At 35.2% G+C, this 23,393-nt stretch overlaps 1 protein-coding gene across 1 annotated transcript; it reads right to left on the bottom strand.

Moving 5' to 3' along the window:
- Positions 1-4,326: 4,326 nt before the first annotated feature.
- Positions 4,327-4,662, bottom strand: LOC122727667 (small integral membrane protein 29-like). The gene has a single exon (XM_043965345.1). It carries the CDS (start codon positions 4,633-4,635, stop codon positions 4,327-4,329), a length of 309 nt encoding a protein of 102 aa, XP_043821280.1. The 5' UTR covers positions 4,636-4,662.
- Between the last annotated feature and the right edge of the window lie 18,731 nt (positions 4,663-23,393).

The raw sequence follows: 23,393 nt of genomic DNA on the forward strand, positions 1-23,393 counted from the left end.
ATCAGATTCTCATATTGGAAGCTGAAAGGGAAACTGGTTTTTTGAAACTAAATTTAATGCCATTAGATATGAGGTTCCTAGTTAGTGTAAGTTCACAAGATGGAGAACATTCTTCTGAGATTGAACTAGAAAATGATGATATCCCTCTGCATGATGAACCAAAATAGGGGATGAATCATTCCCAAAGAGTGAACAGCAAGAGATAGAGAAGTCATTCCAGAAAGTGGAATATCACACAAGGGAGTCTGGGAAGAATTTTATTTATGGTGGTATCAGCCATATGATATGGTCTACCAAAGAGACACACTTCTGAAAGGATGGGTCTAAAAACTTTTATGAATCATATCACATACCTCTGTCAGCACAGATCACAATTTGTAGTCTTTTACTACTAATCTCAACAGCTTTGGCAATTCATTACTGGAACAGCTAAAGATTATGACTGACATATACATTGTAGTGTTAGAGAGATGCCTAAACTCTTGTTTGTGACTTGCTGGTGGTCACAGAAAGATGATGTGAACCCAGGTTCAGAACTTCCAATCTACTATGACACATTTCTCCTCCTTGTAAGAGGGTACCCCTTTCAGACATGGCCCATGGAAGGAGAACAGAAACAAGGACAATTGTGAAAGAAACATTGACAAAAGTAGCTCCTCAGTGAATCACACAATTTGAGAGTTGGAAGGGTACTTAATAGCCACCTGGTCTCAATGTTTACACTTAAGACATCCCCATCATAGCATAGCCAACAAGTGATCAGGAAGTTTTTCCTGACATCAATGCTTAAATTGCTCTCTTTGCAAATTGTACTCATTACTTCCTTCTAGTTTGGGCCTGTGTAGTCAAACAAGTCAAATCTTTCCTTTTATATGACAATACATATGATTGAAGACAACTATAAAATTCCTCATGAATCTACTTTCCTCCAGGTTAAAATGCCCAATTCTTTCAACTTATCCTTGAATGTCTCTGACTAAATAACATTCACCATTCTAGATGCTCTCCTTTGGACAAGATGCAGGCTACATGAATATTATGTGAACCTGAACCTTTTTGAAGGCTAGGATGCAAATTGTGATGAACAGGTTGGGAATTAACATAGGGGAAGGTCTCTAGTAGCATTCCTAAGGAAGCTCTATTTGACTTTGTTCTCCTCAAAACTTTTATAAATGACTTGGATAGAAGCCTGTATGTCCTGCTTATCAGGCTTATAGGTGACACAAACACACTAGACAGAAGAATGAAGAATCAGAAAAGATCTTGACAGGCTAAATTAATGAGGTAAATCTATTTTGATGAGTGGCATTTAATGGGGATAAATATAAGTATATAATTTAACTTAAAGAGAAATCAAACATAAAAGTATAGGATGTAGAGAAATAGGAAATGGCTCATGTGAAGACAACCTTGGTATTTTAATGAATTTCAAACTCAGTATGGATCAACAGTTGAATTATCCAACTCTCCCCATCCAAAAACAAAACAAAATAACAACCACCCTAATTCAACTATAGGCTGTTCAGTGGCATAGTGTCAAGGATAAGGGAGGTAATAGTTCAATTGCATTCAAGAATTGGTCTAATTCTACTCTCAGATCCCATCTGAAGTTATACACTATTTTGGGTGACATTTTGTGGCAGCTGGAGTGTGTCCAAAAAAGTATCACTAAGATGATGAAAGAACTGGAGACCCTGCCGTACAAGGATTAGTTGATGTGTAAGGGGAGGGGCCTTTGATTGAGTTAATTAAGCTTCATGCTTACAAAAAAGAACTTTAAATGCTTAGTTGGGAAAAGAAAAGATTCAAGTGAGAAATGACAGCAGTCTCTATTTGAAGGTTTATCATGGGGAAAAGATTGAACTTGTTCTGCTTTGACCATAGTGAGCTGAACTTAAAATGGAGGGTAGGAGTTAGTTGCAGCGTAGAAGATTTGCTCTTAGTAGAAGGAAAATCTTTCTCCCAAATAGAGCTATTCTAAAATGGAATTATACTATTTTGGGAGATAGTGGGCCTTCCTTTACAGATCCTGAAATTTGCTTATGACTTCTCAGGGTTGATGATGAGGGGGATTCTAGTCTTGGTTGGACTAGATGTCCAAAGCATCCTCAAGGATCCTTTCAAGTATGATATTCTGGGCTCCTATGATAGTTACAAGGGAAGCACCATTCCTTTGAGTTGGCTTCACTATTTGCTATACTTTCTTCCTAGTAGGATGTTCTCAATCTGGAACTACAGGCATTTATATGGTGCTTCATAATTTCCAAAGCATGGTCTTAGAACTACTTTTCAATAGCAGTGACAGAGGCAGTGTGTACGGCTGACCTCACTAATAAGCAAATGGAGATTTTTATGCTTTGGCCTACTTCTTGACCTTGTCATGATAGGTAGGAACAGCGATGGCAGCTGATTATTATAATAATTATACTCATCATCATAATGAATATAATAATAACTAAAGCTTTATATTTATTTAGCATTTTAAGGTTACAAAGTGCCCTACATACATTATTTCATTTGATCCTCATAACAACCTATAATGTAGATAATACAGGTATTACTGTCTCCACTTCAGGAATGAGGAAATTGAAGTTCAGCTAAATTAAGTGATTTAGTCAAGGTTACATTCCTCATATCCATAGTCCATCCTCCTACCTGATCTTAGAAAGAAACAATTACAGAATCTTATTAATAATAATAGCTTATAAAAGTCACATCATAAAACAATTAAAGGAAAAAAAGGAAGTGGTGCCTTTTACAATTGTGGCTAGAAGGAGAATTCTTAACTAAACAATGTATAGAGGTAATCATAGACAGATAAAATAGACAATTTTTTACTTAAGTTTTAAAAATCTTTTATATAAATAAAATTAATATACATAAAATAAGAATGACTCTTTGGTAGGGAAAATATCTGAATCAAACATAAAAAATAGTAATCTGATATCCTAGATATATAACACAAATTTACGACCATTTTATAATAGCTAAATGATTAAAGAATAAGATGAATTTTCATCGCAAAAATTTTAAACTAAATTTGACCTTTAAAAACACATTTCAAATCACCAATAAGAAAAGAAATGCAAATTAAAACACTATCCTCACACCTGGAAATTAGTAACAACAGAAAAAATGGGAATAGTCAATGTTGAGGAGGCCAGGGGAGTCTGTATATCCCATTGGTTTGTTTCTGAATTGGTCTATTCATTAAAAAAAAAAAATTATTTATTTTTTTCCATTACATGTAAAGATAGTTCTCAACTTTTGTTAGGTCTATTCATTTTTGATATTGGTTGGAATTATAGAAGAAAAGGAATTTATTCATCCTTTGGGACAAAAATAATCCTACAACTGGACATGTATTTTGTAGGAGAGAGGGAATTTTCAGAAGGTAAATGGAAAGACAAGGATGAACTAGCTTTCAGCTAAATTAATGATTCTTTCTGAACCTGGCCTGCAGAGGTTTTTATAAACAATATTTGGTCATCCAGGAGTAACTGCTGTTTAATCTTGGTCAACAGAACTACATAGAGACTCTCTGGGTCGCATACCTATCTGGGATCTGGGATCTGTGAATAAAAGAAATTGTCCTAATTGCCTCATTGAATACTTCAACTAGATTGAGCTAGGGATGCAAGAAGATTCCTTAAACTATTTTGTAGATTTTTTTTCAGGGGCTTCTTCCTCCTGTTGCTGGAAATGTGAACCTCTCAGTTTTGGTAAAAGTAATTCTCCCCCTCCCCCCCATATTTTGGTTTATATTATCCAAGTGATCTCATGAATGAATCCTAATCCCTGTGGAGGCAATATGACACAAAGAGGTTTTAAAAAACACCAAAACCAGAAACAAAGTTTTTTTTTTTCCCCACAAAACATTTTATTTACAAAATAGATACTGTGTAATATAAACAAAGCCATCCCTAGAGACAGGATTCCACTATGAATCCCTCCATAGGAAGCCATGACCCAGCACCTGACAGCAGCAAGGGCAAGGTTGAGCATACTGGGACATCTCTGGGGAAGGGAGGAGTCCAACAGGGCCAGGTGATTCCTACCCCTCCCCTCCAGTTTTAGGGTTTGCTAAAATGCTTCAGGCAAGTCTGCATGGTGGAAGGAAAAGCAAGGCAGAGATGAGGATTCTTGTCAAAGGACGGCTGTCCTAGCCAGCAGGTCAAGTAAGGAAGGGACTATTGTGTGTCCTATTACTGGGCAAGGCTGAGGAGGGAGGCTCTCCGGTGGGAGATAGCAGAAATGATCAGTTCTGGACTCTTGTAACAGGTGAGAAGGTCTCCCCTTGGATGGGGGGGATTCTGCTTCCTTCGTTTATGTCTTCACATCTAGCAGGGGCATCCGTTTATGTTGGTAGCTACTGTGCCAACCATGGACCACTTTGGGATCCCCCACCTCACATAGCAACTCCTGCTCAGCTTCATGCAGTTCTTCAGCTGGGTCATAACTGTACATGGGCAGCAGATGGTGCCGGAGACTGTCCACCCATTTCTTCTTCTGGATGTGCATCATCACAGCCACCACAACCCCTACTAGGGTGATGAGGAAGAAGGGGCCAAGCACGTAGCCCACCAGGGAGTCACTGGCAGCCCTTGGGGTACTGGGTGCTGTCATGTTACTCATCACATCAGCAGCCAGGGCAGGGGCAGGAACAGCAAAGAGGAGCCGTCAGCATGGGGCACTTCGGGAGGAACACCTCCACTTGGGTCCCTCCTGTGGCTGCGGCCCCAGCTTACACGGCCTCCGCAAGGCTGCAAGCCAAACAAAGGTTTTAAACATATCAAAATATCCTTAGAACCCTTCTTTAGAGTAGCAAAAACTGGAAAAATAGTGGGTGTCCATCAATTGAGAAATGGATGGAAAATATGAATATAATGGAGTGATTATTGTTCAAAAGAAATGAAGACTATAATTTGGAGAAACATAGGGAGATTTATATGAACTAATGCAGAGTGCAATATGGGAAAAAAAGAACTATGTAGAAATATAAACAAACAAACAAACTATATATACATAAACACACATATATTAACCATAGGTCTGCATAGATCATGGACTGGGCTTGCTGTTGCACCTGGTATATGGCCTTTGCATGCCTATGACAATGACCATAATAATGTAAATAAAAATCTCTTTAAAAACAAACCAAATGCTAAACAAATAACAGTCCAAAAATGGTCCTCCAAAATAGACAAACATTTCTATCTTCATAGTAAATAAGCAGGAGTATACTAGGGTAGAATCCTGTGCACATTGTTAGATTGCTCACTGTGTTAGGTGTTCTTGTTCAATAGATTTTCCTTGTTTCAAGGGATGATTCAATCTTTTTTTGGGGGGGGCGGGGCAATGAGGGTTAAGTGACTTGCCTAGGGTCACACAGCTAGCCAGTAAGTGTCAAGTGTCGGAGGCTGGATTTGAACTCGGGTCCTCCTGAATACAGGGCCAGTGCTTTATGCACTGTGCCACCTAACTGCCTCCAGAATGATTCAATCTTGAGTGGGGAGGGGGTGCTATTTCTACAAATAACTGTGACTTTTTTTTTAAAGTTATAAGTATAGCTTATTTAAAAAGCAAGCTACATGTATATTGTGCTTTGCAATGGTGATTTACTTTGCCGTGATGTTTGTTTTATTTTTCCCAGGTAAGAAAAGTGAGGCTCTGGCAAGTTATATATATTGCCCATGGTTACACAGAAAATAAGTGACAGTAGAGACATTTTAAGTAATTTTCTTATTATATGTAAATACATGGATACTTATTTACACATATAGGTTTGTGTGTATGTGTGCAATCTTCTGATTTATTATATAAAACACTCATTCTGCTTCTGATCTTAGAAATGGATAACCTTAAAGGTCATCTAGTCTATGGCCTCTCATTTTATAGGAAGCCCAGATCCAGGGAGGTTAGTAAGCATCCTATTGTCACACATCATGTAACTAATTCATGGCAGCACTAACATTAGAACCCAAGTCCCTTGATTCAGTTGGAAATTCAGTATAGGAGGTAGGAAAGCAAAACAGATATAAAAGAGTTTACTTTAGCAAACAATGGGAAAAATAGATGAACAAAGTCTGAGAAAGGAACATAGCACATGGAAAGTGTGTAATACATTTTCAATATTTTGATTCACTAGAAAGATGTAATTTGAAGTTGGGAGAGGAAGAAGGAATAATGATTTGGAAATAGATCAAGTTTAAGTAATGAGACCATCTGGGCACAGGGGTAGGATTTTGGTGAGGGATTTAGTAGCAGGTATTGTAGATTATTTGTGATGATGGTAGACACTGTCATGAAGTATCAAGTGATAGAGTTTTCTTCCTGCTCCTGCCAGAGGATAAGAGAAATATGTTATTGTAGGTAATGCTTTGACAGTGATATGTGAAAACTGCTGCAATCCTAGACATGATCTGATATTGCTTCTGGCATGTTAAATGGTTATGTGGGACGGGATATGATGGACATGAAGTTGGAGCTAGTGAAGGAGACAAGCTAAAATCTATTGTGAATGTGAGTGTATATTACAACACTGATGGAGCTAGCTGAGTATGATAGTTTGGGGGATGGAGAAAAAACAATTATTTATCAATATTTCAAGTCTGATCATGGAAGATGAAAGGTAAATGATACAGTTTCCATAAGCTAGAAATGAAATTACAAATGAGCAGAAAAGGAAAAATTAAGGTCTTTGTGTTAAAGTTACTATAGTCATAATAACCTGGAGGTGAAAATTTTTTTGTCACCTACCTTTCTACTGGGTCATGAAAGAATTTTCAGAGAGAATATAACAAAAGATGAAATGATTATAGGTGTAGTTGGAAGTCTTTTGTTTTCTTTTTTTCATTTCTGAATTCTGGACTACATTGGCTATCAATCAATTAAATCAGTCACTAAGCATTTATTAAGTTCTTACTATGTCGCTGAGTTGCTCCTTTATTAACTACAGGAAAAAAAAAAACAACATGGAAAAATTCCCAATCTCAAAGAACCTACATTCTATCTAGAAAATAGAATGGACTCATGCAAGTAAATAGAAAATATTCACAAAGACATTATGGAGTAATTTCAGAGTGGAAAATTGGGGATTAGTAAAGTCATAATGAAGAAGGTGGTAAGTGAGTTGGTTTTTGAAGGAAGTTTGAAATTCTTAGGGGTGTAGATGAAGAGAGAATGCATTTCAGGCATTAAGTACAGACTATAAAAAGTCATGGAGGGGGCAGCTAGGTGGCACAGTGAATAAAGCACTGGCCCAGGATTCAGGAGTACATGAGCTCAAATCCATTCTCAGACACTTGACACTTAATAGCTGTGTGAGCCTGGGCAAGTCACTTAACCCCCATTGCCCCACAAAAAAAAAAGTACATAAAAAGTCATGGAGATAGATGGGAGATGGCATGTTGAATATGAAAAACATTAGGTAGACCAATTTCACTGGAATATAGAATACATGAAAAGAATAATTAATTTGTCTTTTAAAAAAATATATTTTTTGTTACATTTGAGCTGTTTCCTTCCCTCTCTCCCTCACTTCCTCCCAAACACTGCATTAGAGAAGGTCAACATTTTACACACACAAACACACACCAGCACGGAGGAAAGTATACAATACATATTTCCATATATCAGTTCTTTCTCTGGAGGTGGATAGCATCTTCCTTCTTAGGTCCTTTGTAGTTGATTTAGTCATCTAACTCAGAATAGCATAGTACTTCATATTTACTCTTCAAACAGTATTGCTGTTATTATATACAATGTTCTCTTGGTTCTGCTCATTTCACTCTTCATTGTTTCATGCAAGTCTTTCCATGTTTTCTAAAATCAACCAGCTTATTTTTTTTTTTACAGAACAGTAGTATTCCATCCCAATCATATCACAATTTATTCAACAATTCCCTAATTAAAGGGTAGCTTCTCAGTTTCCAGTTTTTAGCTATCACAAAGAGAGCAGCTATAAATATTCTTTTCCTTTTCCCCTGATCCCCTTAGGAAACAGACCTAATAGTGGTTTTGCTGGATCAAAGGGTATATGTAGTTCTGTAACTCTTTAGGCATAATTCCACAGTACTCTACAGAATCGTTGGATCAGTTCACAGTTTTATCAACAGTATATTAGTATCCCACTTTTTCTATGTCCCCTCAAATGTCTGTCATTTCTCCTTCTATCATTTTAGCTAATCTGATAAGTGTGACCTGGTACCTCAGCATTGTTTGGATTTTCATTTATCTAATCAATAATGTATAAATTTGATTTCTTCCTCCAAAATTTTTCTGTCCATATCTTTTGACCATTTACCAATTGGGGAATGACTTATATTCTTACAGGTTTTACAAAGTTCTCTATATATTTGACATATGCAGAATTTATCCAAGAAAATGTCTGTAAATTTCCCCCCAATTTTCTGCATTCCTTCTGATTTTCACTGCATTGGTTTTATTTGTGAAAATCCTTTTAAATTTAATGTACTTAAAAATGATCCATTTTACATCTCTTGTTTATTCATAAATTACTCACGTATTCACAAGTCTGATAGGTAATGTGTTCCATATTCAAATTTTCCTATAACATTTCTCTTTATGTCTAAGTTATGTATCCATTTTGATCTTATTTTGGTAAATTGTATAAGATATTGGCATATGTACTATTTCTGACAGACTGTTTTTCATCTTCCCTAACAATTTTTAGTAAATAATTAATTCTTATCCCCCAAACTCAAATCTTTACATTTATCAAACAGAAGGTTACAGTTATGATTTTTCTATTTCGAATTCTATGTCTACTCTGTTCCACTGATTTGCCTTTCTATTTCTCCCCCAGTACCAGATAATTTTGATAATTATTGCCTTATCTTATAGTTTTAGATCTCGTAATGCTAAACCTCCTTCCTTTACATTTTAAAAATTAGTTCCTTTGATATTCTTGACCATTTATTCTTCCACATTAATTTTGTTATTTTTTTCTAGCTCAATTTGTTTTTGGTAATTTAATTGGGATGGTATTGAATATATAAATTAATAATTATATAATTATATAAATTATAATTAATTTAGGTAAAATTGTGATTTTTATTATATAGGTCCTGCTTACCCATGGACAAACACATTTATCTAATTATTTAAATATGACTTATTCATGTAAAAAGTTTTAAAAATATAACCTTTGTTTATATAGTTCCTTGGTATGGCATGTATACTCCCTGGTATTTTATACTCTCTGTAGTTATTTTAAATGGGATATCTTTTACTATCTCTTCTTTCAGGATTCTTTTTTCGTTAAATAAAAATGTTGATGATTTATATGGATTTAATTTATATCCTGCTACTTTGCTAAAATTATTAATTGTTAATTAAATTAGAATATAATTGGGCAAAATAAGTCCTAATAATTGCTTTAATTTCATCTTCATTAGTTGTATATTCATGCCTTTCCAGTTTTGATGCTAGTGATTTAATTTTCTTCTCTCTTTTAAAAAATAATTTAAACAAATTATTTATATACATTATTTTTTCATAAACCCAAATACTAGTTTTATTTATTAATTCAATGCTTTTCTTACATTCAATTCTATTAACCTCACCCCTAATTTTCAGGATTTCTAATTTGGTATTTAATTGGGGGTCTTTAATTTATTCTTTTTTATGTTTAATTTTTTTTATTTGAAGCTAACTCTGAGTATTGTGATTGAGTTGTTGAAAGAAAAGTTGAGTATATGGAAGAAATGAAGTATGTTGAAGCTTGGTGTTGTGTTCATCATTGTGGGCCATATCACCTATAATAAAGCTACATCTGTATCCTACACTGTTCATGTAGCTTTACTTGCATAATAGTAATCCCATCAGGACAACTCTGTGTCGTTAAGAAAAGAATCAGCTGTGTTGAGAGTCAGTGTAACAGTGTACAGCTCTCTGAGCTTTAAAAACTATCTAAAATTACATATCATAGCAAGGTTTCTGTCTTTGTTGAGTGGAAAAAGTTCCTACATCTAAGAAATCAGAGGTTCCATATTTGCATCAATTAAACTGTTCAAAGAGTGGTAAAATATTTTTAAAGTATTTCAGTGCCAAAACATGTTAAATTCATGACTTATAAAAAATAAACTCTTGGGCTTAAAAGTGCTAAATTCACAGATATCCAGAATATTCACCTGTTCAGAACTGGCCATTGCTTTGACTGTACCAGTAATTAAGTTATTTAATTATCCTTATTAAGAGATCTGATAATTTTTAAAAGGTTATTTAGTAAAATCCACCAATTTGCCTCAGAGACAAAACAGCAAACATAGGCTCAGTTTATCACTTTGCCAGGTTCTATAAACACACTTAAAATGTGCTAAGTGTACGTAATGAATATAGAAGCTATTATTTAAATAAACAAACTTTTCAGTTGAGATAAGAAGTGTCAACAAGATACCAAAAAGCCATTTCTCTGGGAAAATACAGACACATCTGAAGAAACAGTTAATAGATGTGGAAACTCACTCATTCTCATAAGACATTTTCATAGAGGCAATTTCAACAGAGGAACATGTGTGCAATCAGAATAATTAACAGTTGCATTTTAAAAATTAACTTTTATTCTTTCAATTGTCAAACTTTTATTTTCCTATATTTGTTATCTCTCTCTGATTTCCCCTTTGATGGGGGAAACATTTGTAACAAATGAGTAAAGTCAAGTAAAACATATTGATCATATTCAAACACATTCTATATATTAGTCCATCAACTCTGTCAGGTAGTATTCTTCTCCAATTGTAAAGGTAAGTGGCTGTTTCCAAAGGTAAAAATAAACAAATCTATGAAATATCTATTAAAAGCTTATTATGTTCCAAGCATTATATGAAGAGTTGAATTGCTACCCCTATATGCATACCATCAAATCCTGTACTATTATTATATGAAATTGTATTTTATTTATTGAATCAAATGCTTTATTATAACTAGCAAGAATGGGTACAGATATATCTTATGTTCTCTATATTCCTTTAAAATTTTGTGACTGTGAAGATAATTAAAAAAAAACTTTGCAAATAATAATCTGGCTTTTCTAAAACCCACCTGTTCCTCATTTCTCATAGTTAAATGTTATTCCATCACAACAGCCATTCTCAGTTGATGGGTATCCCATCAATACTTAATTCTTTGACAAAACAAAAAGAGTTGCTACAAATATTTGTATTTATATTTCCTTTTATCTTTTCATTGATCTCTTTTGGGTATATTCCTAGTAGTGGTATTGCAGGATGAAAGGATATGAACAATTTTGTAGCCCTGTCATCATAATTCCTAATTGTTTTCCAGAATGGTTGGATCAATTTACAACATCACCAATGGTGCATTAGTGTTCTTATTTTTCCACACTGCCTTCAAACATCATTTATAATTTTTCTTGTTTGTTATGTAACCATTTGACAGGTGTAAGATGAAACCTCAGAGTTGTTTCAACTTGTATTTCTCTAATCAATAGTAGTTTAGATAATTTTTTATGTGACTATTGATAGTTTTGATTTCTTCTCAAAACTGGCTTTTCATATCCTTGAATCATGTATCAATTGGAGAATGGTTTTTATTTTTATATACTCAGCACAATTTACTATATGTTTAAGAAATAAATCCTCTATCTGATAAATTTGCTGTAGATGCTTTCCTCTTGCCAGTTCCTTGCTTTGCTTCTAATATTGGCTGCATTGGTTTTGCTTTAAATTTCAGGTAATCAAATTTATCCATTTACTTACTGTAATCATCACTGTCTCTTGTTTGGTTTTAAACTCTTCCTTCATCCATAGATATGACAGGCACATTTTCCCATGTTCCCTTCATTTACTTATGATATAACACTTTGTCTAAATCGTATATCCATTTTAACCTTATCTTGATATATGGTATGTGAGATGTTGGTCTGTGCTTAGTTTTTTGCCAAACTGCTTCCCAATTTTCTCAGGAATTTTTGTCAAATGAAGAGTTCTTGCAGCAAAAGTCTGGATCTTTGGGTTTATCAAACACTAAAATGTTATTGATTTTGTTCAGTCATGTCTGACACTTCATGACCACATATGGATCCTTTTTTCTTGGGGGGAGGGGAGCAAAGATACTGGAGTGGTTGACCATTTCTTTTCCAAGTCTATTTTATAGAGGAGGAAATTGAGGCAAACAGGTTTAAGTGACTTGCCCAGGGTCACAAAGCTGCTAAGTGTTTAATGCTATATTTGAATTCAGGAAGATCTTCTTTACTCTACGCCTGGCACTCTTTCCACTTCATGACTTAGCTACACAGATATGCTTACTACTTATTACTGTATATGTGTACCTAATTTATTCCACTGATCTTTTCCTCTATTTCTTAAGAAATACCAGATATTTTCATGATTACCACTTTGTAATATTGCCTGAAATCTGATAGAGCTAGGTTGCCTTCCTTACATTTTTCTTTCATTTATTCTCTCAACATTCTTGACTCTTTGTTCTTCCAGATGAATTTTGTTATTATTTTTTCTAGCTCTCTAAAAAAAATCTTTGGTAGTTTGAATGGTATGACATTGGATAATAATAATGATAATAACAATAATAATAATAATCAACTTAGGTAGAATTGACATTTTTATTATACTGGTTCAGCCTATGCATTGTCAATTAATATTTTCCAATTAGATTTCTCTTTGTTTGAAGAATGTTTTGTAATTGTGTTCTTATAGTCCTTGGGTTTGTCTTAACAGGTAGAATCCCAAGTATTTTATATTGTGTGCAATAATTTTAAATAGAATTTCTCTTTTTATGTCTCCATGCTGGACTTTGTTGGAAATGTATAGAAATATTAATGATTTATGTGGGGTTATTTTTTATCCTGCAACTTTAATTAAGTTCTTAATTATTTCAACTAATGTTTTAGTTGATTCTCTGATGTTTTCTAGACATACTATCATATCATATACAAAGAATGATGATTTTAATTCCTTCATTTCTTTTTCTTGTCTTATTGCTATAGCTAGCATTTTTTTTTTGCAGGGCAATGAGGGTTAAATGACATGCCCAGAGTCTCACATCTAGTAAGTGTCAAGTGTCTGAGGCTGGATTTGAACTTAGGTCCTCCTTAATCCAGGGCTGGTGCTTTATCCACTTATAGATAGTATTTCTAACACAATATTGAATAATATTCATTATAATTGACATCCTTGCTTTATAACTAATCTTATTGGGAAGGCTTCTAGTTTATTTCCAATACAGATAATACTTGGTTTTGGTTTTAAATAACTACTACTTATCATTTTAAGAAATGCACTTTTTATTCTTATGCTTTAATGTGTATTGCATTTGGTCAAAGCCTTTTCCATCATATATTGAGATAATTATTTCTGTTGGTTTTGCCATTGATATGGTCAACTATACTGATAGTTGGGTTTCTTTTGGGGGGGCAATGAGGGTTAAGTGACTTGTCCAGGGTCACACAGCTAGTAAGTGTCAGGTGTCTGAGGCTGGATTTGAACTCAGGTCCTCCTGAATGAAGGGTCAGTGCTTTATCCTCTGTGCCACCTAGCTGCCCCCAATAGTTTTCTTAATATTGAAGTAGCCCTGCATTTCTGTATAAATCCCATTTGGTCACAGTGTATGATCTTTGTACTATATTTATGTAATCTCCTTGATAGTCTGCCTGTCTCTTTTTCTTTCTTCCTTCCTTCCTTCCTTCCTTCCTTCCTTCCTTCCTTCCTTCCTTCCTTCCTTCCTTCCTTCCTTCCTTCCTTCCTTCCTTCCTTCCTTCCTTCCTTCCTTCCTTCCTTCCTTCCTTCCTTCCTTCCTTCCTTCGCCTTGCCTTGCCTTGCCTTGCCTTGCCTTGCCTTGCCTTGCCTTGCCTTGCCTTGCCTTGCCTTGCCTTGCCTTGCCTTGCCTTGCCTTGCCTTGCCTTGCCTTGCCTTGCCTTGCCTTGCCTTGCCTTGCCTTGCCTTGCCTTGCCTTGCCTTGCCTTGCCTTGCCTTGCCTTGCCTTGCCTTGCCTTGCCTTGCCTTGCCTTGCCTTGCCTTGCCTTGCCTTTCTTCGCCTTTCTTCTTTCTTTTGCTTCAATATCTATTAGGGGAATTGGCCTTTAGTTTTCTTTGTTTTTTCTCTACTTAGTTTAGATATCAAAACCATATTTAGTTCAAAAAGAGAATTTGGTAGGATTCTTTCATTACCCTTTTCCCCCCTTCAAATTAGTATATAGTTTTAGGTTAATTTTTACTTAAATATTTGGTATAATTCACTTGTAAATCCATCTGGTCCTGGGCTTTTTTCTTAAGTAGCTCATTGATGGCTCGTTTAATTTTTATTTGTTTTTTAATTTTAATTTTTTTTTGGTGAGGCAACTGGGGTTAAGTGACTTGCCCAGGGTCACACAGCTAGTAAGTGTCAAGTGTCTGAGGCCAGATTTGAACTCAGGTCCTCCTGAATCCAGGGCCAATGCTTTATCCACTTCGTCACCTAGCTGCCCCTAATTTATTTTTAAGATAGTTTAAAAAAAAAACTTTTCTATTTCTTCTGCTATTAATATGGGGAATTATTATTTTTATATTTCCTGGCAGTTTTCCCCTATCCTAAGCTTTTAAGAGCTTACCTAATGGGGAGTCAGTAGGCAGCTTACTCTGTGCCAATCCCATATTAATACTGGTACCCCCTTATCCTTTCTGTTTTTGGGAAACCTAGTTTTGGGAAATGATCTGTACTCACCAACTGCCCTTTTTTTCATGTGCCCTTCCTTTTCTTCATGCACAAATGAAAAAGAATCAGTTTGCATTTGGGGCCTTTTTCCCTTATCCTTCCCCAATATTGTGGAATTAAATTTTCTGACCATTTCATTACTGACTAACTTCTGGGGGAAGCCACTCCTATTTGCTACCAGGCAAAGGCCTGAGTGCCGACCAGGGTTGGGGGGTGGAACAGGTTTGCTCTCAGTGATAGACAAGGATTAAGGGTCCTCAAAAAGGTTTCTTGGCTTGGCTCACTGATTGTTAAAAGGAAAATTCTGTGTTCAGGCTTTCTCCCTGATTAAAGAAGCAAAAGTTGAGGAAAAAGTTAAAAAAGCATTTATTAACAAACCAAGAGAGTATGAATTGGTGGACTGGCTACTTTAGCTGAAGCATAATAGATTCTGCTCCAGTCTCTCATTTCAGCTATGTTTATGTCTTTCCATTTCAAGTACGCTTTTTCTTTTCTTTTCTTTTATGGGAGCTACTTTATACCCTCCCACCTCTCCCTTTCCCTTTCTTCCAGTGCTTTCCTCACCCTTTAACTTTATTTCAAAGATGTCATCATGGGTCAGCTAGTTGACACAGTGGACAAAGTACCGGCCCTGAACCCAGGAAGCCCTGAGCCCAAATTCAGCCCCAGATATAAGCCACCCCACCGTGCCTGCCCCACAAAAAAACAAAGATAAATGCTTTACAGATATGATCCCTTCATATTCAGTTCAGACCTGTGTCCTCTGTCTAAGTATATTCCTTTCAGTTTCTCTAATACTGAGAAAGTTCTTAAGAGTTGGAAGTATTTTCTTCTCATGTAAAAATATAAACAGTCTCATGTTTTAATGTCCTTTGTGATTTATTTTTCCTGTTTACCTTTTTATGCTTCTCTAGGGTCTTGTATTTGAAAGTCAAATTTTCTATTCAGTTCAGGTCTTTTTATCACAAATACCCGAAAGCCTTCTTTTTCATTGCCCTCTGGAATTGTTATCATATTATATTCCATGCCCTCCTGTGCAACCACAAGTGATACTGCTCCTCAGGGCCCTTGATCTCCTGTGACTGAAACAATTCCAGAGGGCAAAGGAACTGGGATTACAAATTAAAATCACCTACCCAGCAAAACTGAGTATAACCTTTCAGGGGAAAAATGCTACTTCAATGAAAAAGAATATTATATTTTTACATGAGAAGAAAATACTTCCAACTCTGACTCCCATCTAGAAATCTTATAAATGCATTTACTTGTACACCCTGTTCTACCCAGCAAGTTAATAAAGCTTGGCTATGTCTAATGTGAATATAGGGGCAAAAATTATCTTTTAGGAGAATTCTCCAGTTCAAGCAAAAGACATATGTAGGTGAAAAAATCTATTAAACTTTTGCCTGCTTGGTATTTTTTCATATTTCCTGAAAGGATCCCATCCTATAAAAGAGAAGTTTTGTCAAAATCCTATTGGCCTAGAGATGATTTCATAAGCAACTCCATCACCATTTAAAAGAACAAAAGATTCTAGAGCAAAGAGACAAAAGCCAGGAAAAGGATATTGACTTATTTTCTTACCAGTCACATTGCTTGGAGACCCAAAGAAGAGATAGAAAGAAGGGAACAGAGATAGAACTTACAGAAGGAAGCCAAAAGGATCAGAAATAGACAAAATAAACTTGTATCCCTCTACACAGTTACAGTGTCTATGGTGTTGTTGATGTGCCCTCTGGCATTCATTAGGTAGTCAAAGGAATCAATGTTTCACCTTTACAATATTTGAATCAACTATCTTTGGAATATGTACACTTATATCACTGAATAAAAGTGGAACCAAGAATACCAAAGTATGTGAGGCCTTTTATTTCTGTGTTAAGGGTAATGCCCAAATGTGTTATCTTACTGTCAAGTGGAACTTAGATATAGTGTTTCTGTTTATGCCTCTCTTTCTTTTTCTCTCTCTTCATATATGTCTACACAAATCATAATGAAGTCAAGTTAAAATTACATGGCATATATATTTATAGTAGTGAAAAATAGCAAAATATTCTTGTTTTTTTGTAATCCCATCTTTCTTCTGCAATGTGGGTGCTCAAATGAGGGAACATTAAGCAGAAGTCATAAAGAGTCATATTGTTCATAGATGACTTATAAACAGTAATTTTTATTTTGTTATTTTTAAGTTGCCACCCCCCAAAACAGGTGAACTTGAATTAGATTAAAATGTATTGGAGAAGGCAGTGGGATAGAGAGGTTTTTAACCTGGAATGTTAGATATGAGTGACAGGGATCACATGAGAAAATGAAAACTGTTATTGTTTGGCATCAGTTATCTTAGGAAATCTCAGAGAGTACATAAGGAAAGCCTCTGATATGCCTCAGTTAAGGCAACAGAAGGGAGACTACAGACCATTTATCTTTTCCAGTGTAGTGAAGGCAACGGTTAACATAATAAAGTTATTCATCTTTGTCATCATAGTCCAGATTAAATAGCCATATGAACACTGAAACAGCACTTTTGTGATTAGACTGATGGGTATTTATAGTCCTTAATGAGACATAATACAGTCATTTGTGCAAAGCAGGAGCATATTGTCTACCCAAGTTGTCATGTGGCCAACTTGAAATTACAGGCAATATAGCTCACATTGCAACAGTTTGTATATTTTCTTGATCTAGTAGGAATTAAATATCTTCAGGAATTCTAATGTTCTCATTCATAAATTTTGTCATTCCACTTTGAGATCTTGGAAACAATCTAAAATTATTTTCCAAAATGTTCTCTATCTGTCTGTTGAGAGCTAAAAGGCATGATTATCCAACCCTCATTCTAACTGCAGCCCCCCATTCCCTCTGGGTTTGTCAATTCAAGAAGCAACTTTGTATTCATGGGTATATAAAGGGAAGTACCAAATACAGTTCAGCTAGAGAATGAAAAATCAATTAATTAATTTTTTATTGAATACCTACTATCTATAGTGTTTTAGGTAAGCTCAACCCTGGTTTACAAAATTGGAATAGGCCAAACATACTCTAATACCTGTATTTAATGGGAAAACAGAAAATCAAAACAAATACAACATATTCCTTGAAAATATAATTGAATGGATTCATTTTATTTTATTCTATATAATTTCGATAATTTTTGTTATATTGACTCATATTAAGTTTAGTATTTTACATTCAAATAGGCTAAATCATATGCCCAGGACATCCTTCATGTCTACATACATATGTGTGACTATGCGGTGCAGTGGGAAGAATCCTTAATTTGGTGTCACTTGATGTGGGCTCAAATCTCAGCTCTGTCACTTACTACATGAGTTACCTTGGAGAGATCACTTAACTTTTCTAGGGCTCATTTTCCTCATCTGTAAAATAGAGACAGTAGTACAATATAGTCTCTAAGTTTCCTTCTAGTTCTATATCTATCACCCCATAGTGGATGGAACTAACTGGTTGAATTTCATCCATAAGTTGAAAAGTTTTTTAAAAGATTTTTGCATAAGAAGACAAGCTGGGGGCAGCTGGGTGGTGCAGTGGATAGGGAGCTGGCCCCGGATTCAGGAGGACCTGAGTTCAAGTCCAGCCTCAGACATTTGATACTTACTAGCTGTGTGAACCTAGGAAAGTCACTTAACCCTCATTCTCCACCAAAAAAAAAAAAAAAGAAAGAAAGAAAAAAAAAAGGCTTGCCACTGTGGCCTCTGGTGGACTTTGAATTCATCAAAGAGGGAAGAATAAAAAGATCACATATGTAGAGAGGTTTCAGTTTTTCAGTCATTTGACATATTCTTAACATAATTTAACATTAGTATTATAAATTATTTTTATGACATAATTTTAAAAATTTAAGTGTGATTCAAAATGGGCCAAATATTTTTGTTAGTATTCCCCTCCCCTTTGCAGATTTCTTTTGTGAATTATCAAACATTCACAAAGAACCAGGAGATTTCACAGGATAAAATCACCAAATTATCCCTCTGCTGGAGATTTCTTTTAATAACAACCTTTAGACAAGCGTTGCTTATTAATGTAATGGTTGAACAGTTCTAGTGAACTTGTCTTCTCTGATGGTGCATTAGGTAAGTGGTGAAATTGGTAGTCTATAAATTACCTCTTTCAATATAGACATAGTCTTAAACTACATGCATTAGTTCCTTTCCTTAAGTAAGTGACAGCTAGTATTCTTTAGCCACCATTTTTTTTTTGAGGTAAGGGATCAGTGCATCAGTGTTGGTCAGTTATATTTTTCCTACTTTGTATGGGGTGGTGGGGTGCCATTGCTTTGTTTTTGTTGGTTTTTTCCTTCCCCTTTAAACCCCACTGGTTAGAGTTACTCTCAATTCTTTACTAATTGATTTTTGGCAATTTCACGAGGAGCTCAATGTGAGAGCTTTGCCAAACACACAGTTGTGTAAGCACATCAAAGGCAAATTAAACCAACTGCCACTTTGTAGTGAGAGTACTTCAAATGCTTCACTTTATGACTTGAACTTGAACTGCTTGCTTAATGGCCTGTGATAGCCTCCCTATTTGCTCTGCAAGAAAATACATTAAAAAAAGAAAGAAAAAGAAACCCTGATGTTAAAAATTGCCTACAAAAACTAAATAAATCTTGTGATCAAAAATGGTCAAATGGAAAAATTTTAAAATAAGGAAAAGTGTTTATTTTTATGACTACATGGATTGGATATAACCTATCACTTGAATATACTGCTAGTGAACATTGATGCTACACTCTAGGTCTTTGGGCTCTGATATTCTTTCAAATGCTCTACATCTATAAAGCTATCACTCTTTCATGGGTCAACTTGGTTAAAAAAAATCCTGGAGAAGCACTGATTTTTAGAAACATATGTAGTCACAGTTTTTGTGTGAGCTCTGAGAACATTCCTACTGATCTTCCATTGCTATCCTTTGTTCACCAGCCTTGTTATTTCTATGCCATGGACTCTGCCTGTCCTTGATTTTTCAATATGGGACTTTTCTCTCCAAGATTCAAAATTTGGAGTCATCCTTGGATCTTCTCTTTCCCATACTCTAACCCAACAATCTAATAAGTTGCTAAGTCTTGTCATTTACTCTACCCAACATCTTTTACTTTTTTCCTTTGTAGTTTCAAGATTACCACCATTATTTATGCCCTTTTCATCTCTCACTTGGACTTCTATGGTAACTTCCTAATTTATCTCCCTGCTTCCACTGTCCCCTTTATTCTATTTATCCTCCTTTCTCTTGCCAAAATTATCTTTCTGAACTACAGATTTGATCATGATAGTCCATTGCTCAAAAAAAAAAATCAGTAATTCCCTACTGCCTCTAGAATAAAATACACACTCAGATTGCCACTGAGAAATCTTCCCAGTCCAGCTCAAATTCCAAGTCCATCACCAGGCCTTCCTTCATATGAATGTGTTTTCCCTTCACTAAATATTTAGATTTTTGATCTTTGCTTTACATTGTACCTTTTATGGTAATAATCATGTTCTTTTGTGTACTTATCTTTTTATTAGAATGTGAGCAGTTTGATGCTATTAGGTTTGGCATATCTGTATCTGCCCCACAACTTATATAAATTTATTTATGGCTTAAACCATACATGTTTCCTAATATATTCCATCTAGAATCTTCCTTATAGTAAAGAAAAAGTTATGCATAATATACCAAAACAGCAATCAAGTCTCAAAGTACATAAGATGTTCCAAACCAGAGTCCCTCACTTCTCTATCATTAGAAGGAGTGATTTATAATCACTCTTTCATACAAAGATTGATCATGTAGCCCTGTTTTGCTTTTAATAGATATGTAGCATAATTATTGAATGAATGCATGTTCTCTGCCAGAAATAGATGCTGCACTTATATGTAGCATAATGTTTTAGCATTCGCATAGAGGCAGAGAAATGGAGGACATTCAGCACCCTTTTAATTCAGATCTTTCCCAAAAGTAACCGTACTTTTCTTTGTTGTAGTTCAATCATTTTTCAGTCATGTCTGACTTTTCATGACCCCACGTAGGGTTTTCCTGACAAAGATAATGGAGTGCTGTGCTGTTTCTTTTTCCAGCTCATTTTATAGATGAGAAAACTGAGGCAAACAGGGCTAAATGACTTGCCTAGTTTCACACAGCTAGAAAGCATCTGAGGTGAGAGTTGAACTCATGATGAGTCTTTGTGATTCCAAGTCCAGTGTTCTATCCACTGTACCACCTAGCTAACCCTAACCATACTTGTCTAGAACTTTTATTTGAAGTAAACTTTATTGGCATATTGAAGTTTAGTTTCCCTTTTGAGAAAATTAATGTCTTTTAGAAAACAAGTCACTTGCCAGTATACTACTTGCTCCCATCCCAACTCTTCCAACATACATCAAACTCTCTCATGTGACAAAGGAAAACAATTAGGCAGGCTAACATACAAAACATCCTGAGGAAAGAGCTTCCTAAATGGTATTCTATGGTATCTTCATATTCTGTGTAATGTAAAAATTATTTCTGTGAGAAAGCTACCCAAACTATTGGTTTTCCTTCCTCTAACTCCAGAATCAGATACATACTGCATGTTATCTGTGCTAGGAAGGGGTAGTTGGGGACAACAGAAACTACCTGTACCTGATATTTCCCTCCACCATGTAAACTACCCTATTAGTGCAAAGTGCTTATGTGAGCTCTGTTTTAAAAAAACAACTAAGGGAAAGAGGTACTATGAGACTTGACCAAAGATAATAAGATTTAGAGACAAAAGGGAAGTCACAGAGTTCTAAGCTTGTGAGGTAATGGATAGGATTGTTTTGCAAACAATCTTTGTGGCAAAGATCTATATTTGTATCAATTATTACTACTTTAAAACAAGTGAATTTTTAAAGAAAGTTGTTGAGATGTAACTATACACAGCCACACTGAGATATGTTTTAGAGAAATATTTGGAAATATATAGAAGGGCTTGTAGAAACTTTGAAAGATCTGTGTAAATGCTCTATTATTCAATTCAATACCTAGTAGACTGTTTTTGTGAGTTTTTTTGACAAAAATATCACCATTTGGTTATGGTGATGAGTGCCTTGGAACTTTGATAGATTGAGACTTGCACAAGAGACACACAGTTTTTCAGTGGTCCCATATTAAAAGTGGTTTGGCTGGTTAGAACCTGCTTAGTGGACCAATCTGTTGAGTTATGGGAATTAGACACAAGTGGAGGTGGTAGCAGTGATTACACATGAACACCCTAACTTTATTTGCATTTATGACTAGAAAAATTATTAAGAGAGCTCTCAAATTTATAAGGTTTTCTTTGCAGAAGTTTTCAGAAGTTGCTAAGTATGAAATTCCTTACACTTACAAATTATTCTATGGCCTTGAAAATACCTTCATTGCAATGTTCTTTACCTATAGAACAGAGAGCAATCACTAATATTGACTAAGAAGAGTTGAAAAGGTTTACGGAGACCACAATCTATTATTTGAAAGATTTCATCTTTTCCTAGTATTTTTTATTCAGACAAAATAGTATAGTTATCCTTTCCTTTTAAAGGTATCAGTAGAAAAAGTATTAACATAGTGAGACATATCAATTGAGTTTTTTCTGATAAAGGGTTCCACTGAAGTTATAAAATAGCCTGCAGAGAAGTTATCAGCTTTTTTTTTCCTTTTTTTTCCTGTAGTATTGAGCTTAGAGGAACTTCCTTCCATTATGACTGACTTTTGGCAAAGTCTGAGTAGAATATTTAAAAGTAAATAAATGTAACCCCTAAAATCAAGATAAGGTTGATATTATAGAGTTAGGCATATCAGCATGCATTTTTCAATTTTCAGAATTTTCATTTGGTTGAGAATCAGGTTTTTAATTGATTGAAGTCTGGCCAAAAGGAAAAGAAGAAAAATAGAAGAGGATACATACACTGTCTGGGAAATAATAGCATTCTAAAGGCACTGAGAAGGCTTTAGTTGGTTACTAACTAGTCTTAAAATTTCTCAATTCTGGTCACATGTATATAAAGGATATTAGCTAAAGCTAGTATAGCAAGAAGAATTGGTATAAAACATTTCCCATAAAGTCTAGGACACACTGTTCATCAAATCCATATAAGTACATGGGAGATAATTATATACACATATATGTATGTACATATATATGTATACTTGTAGACACCTATATTATATATTTCTATATCATATATCACACCTGCATCATATGTTTGTCTACTTATGTATGTATGTATCTAGCTATCTGTTCTTTCTGTCCATCCATCCATCCATCCATCCATCCATCCATCCATCCATCCATCCATCCATCCATCCATCCATCCATCCATCTAGCACACACAAATATGACCAAAAGGTAAATTCACAATCCTTGGTTACTAGAAGTCTTTTTGTGGGTCCATAGCTGGCATTCTTTTCTGGTTCAAGGTCACCCTCCTGAAATCTGTTTCTTCTCTCAAATGGTTATCTTTCTATACCCATTCATGTACATGTTTTTCTATGTCTTAAAGTATGTCTTCTGAGAGATTTGTCTGATTCTGTTCTAGTGTCTAGTAGCACGGCCAATTGGTTATTGACTGTGGGGAGGTGGGAGGGAGAGAGGAGAGAAAGAGGGGAAGAGGGAAAGGGAGAGAGGAGAGAGAGGGGAAGAGGGAAAGGGAGAAAGGGAAAAAAATAAGGAAGGAGGGACAAGGGTCAACCTGCAGACTGGATCC

Source organism: Dromiciops gliroides, chromosome 5, assembly GCF_019393635.1.
Source record: "Dromiciops gliroides isolate mDroGli1 chromosome 5, mDroGli1.pri, whole genome shotgun sequence".
In the NCBI taxonomy this organism is placed as follows: Eukaryota; Metazoa; Chordata; class Mammalia; order Microbiotheria; family Microbiotheriidae; genus Dromiciops; species Dromiciops gliroides.

Excerpts from the sequence above, each read along its gene's own strand:
- LOC122727667 (XM_043965345.1), bottom strand. The coding sequence starts at position 4,635 with ATGAGTAACATGACAGCACCCAGTACCCCAAGGGCTGCCAGTGACTCC.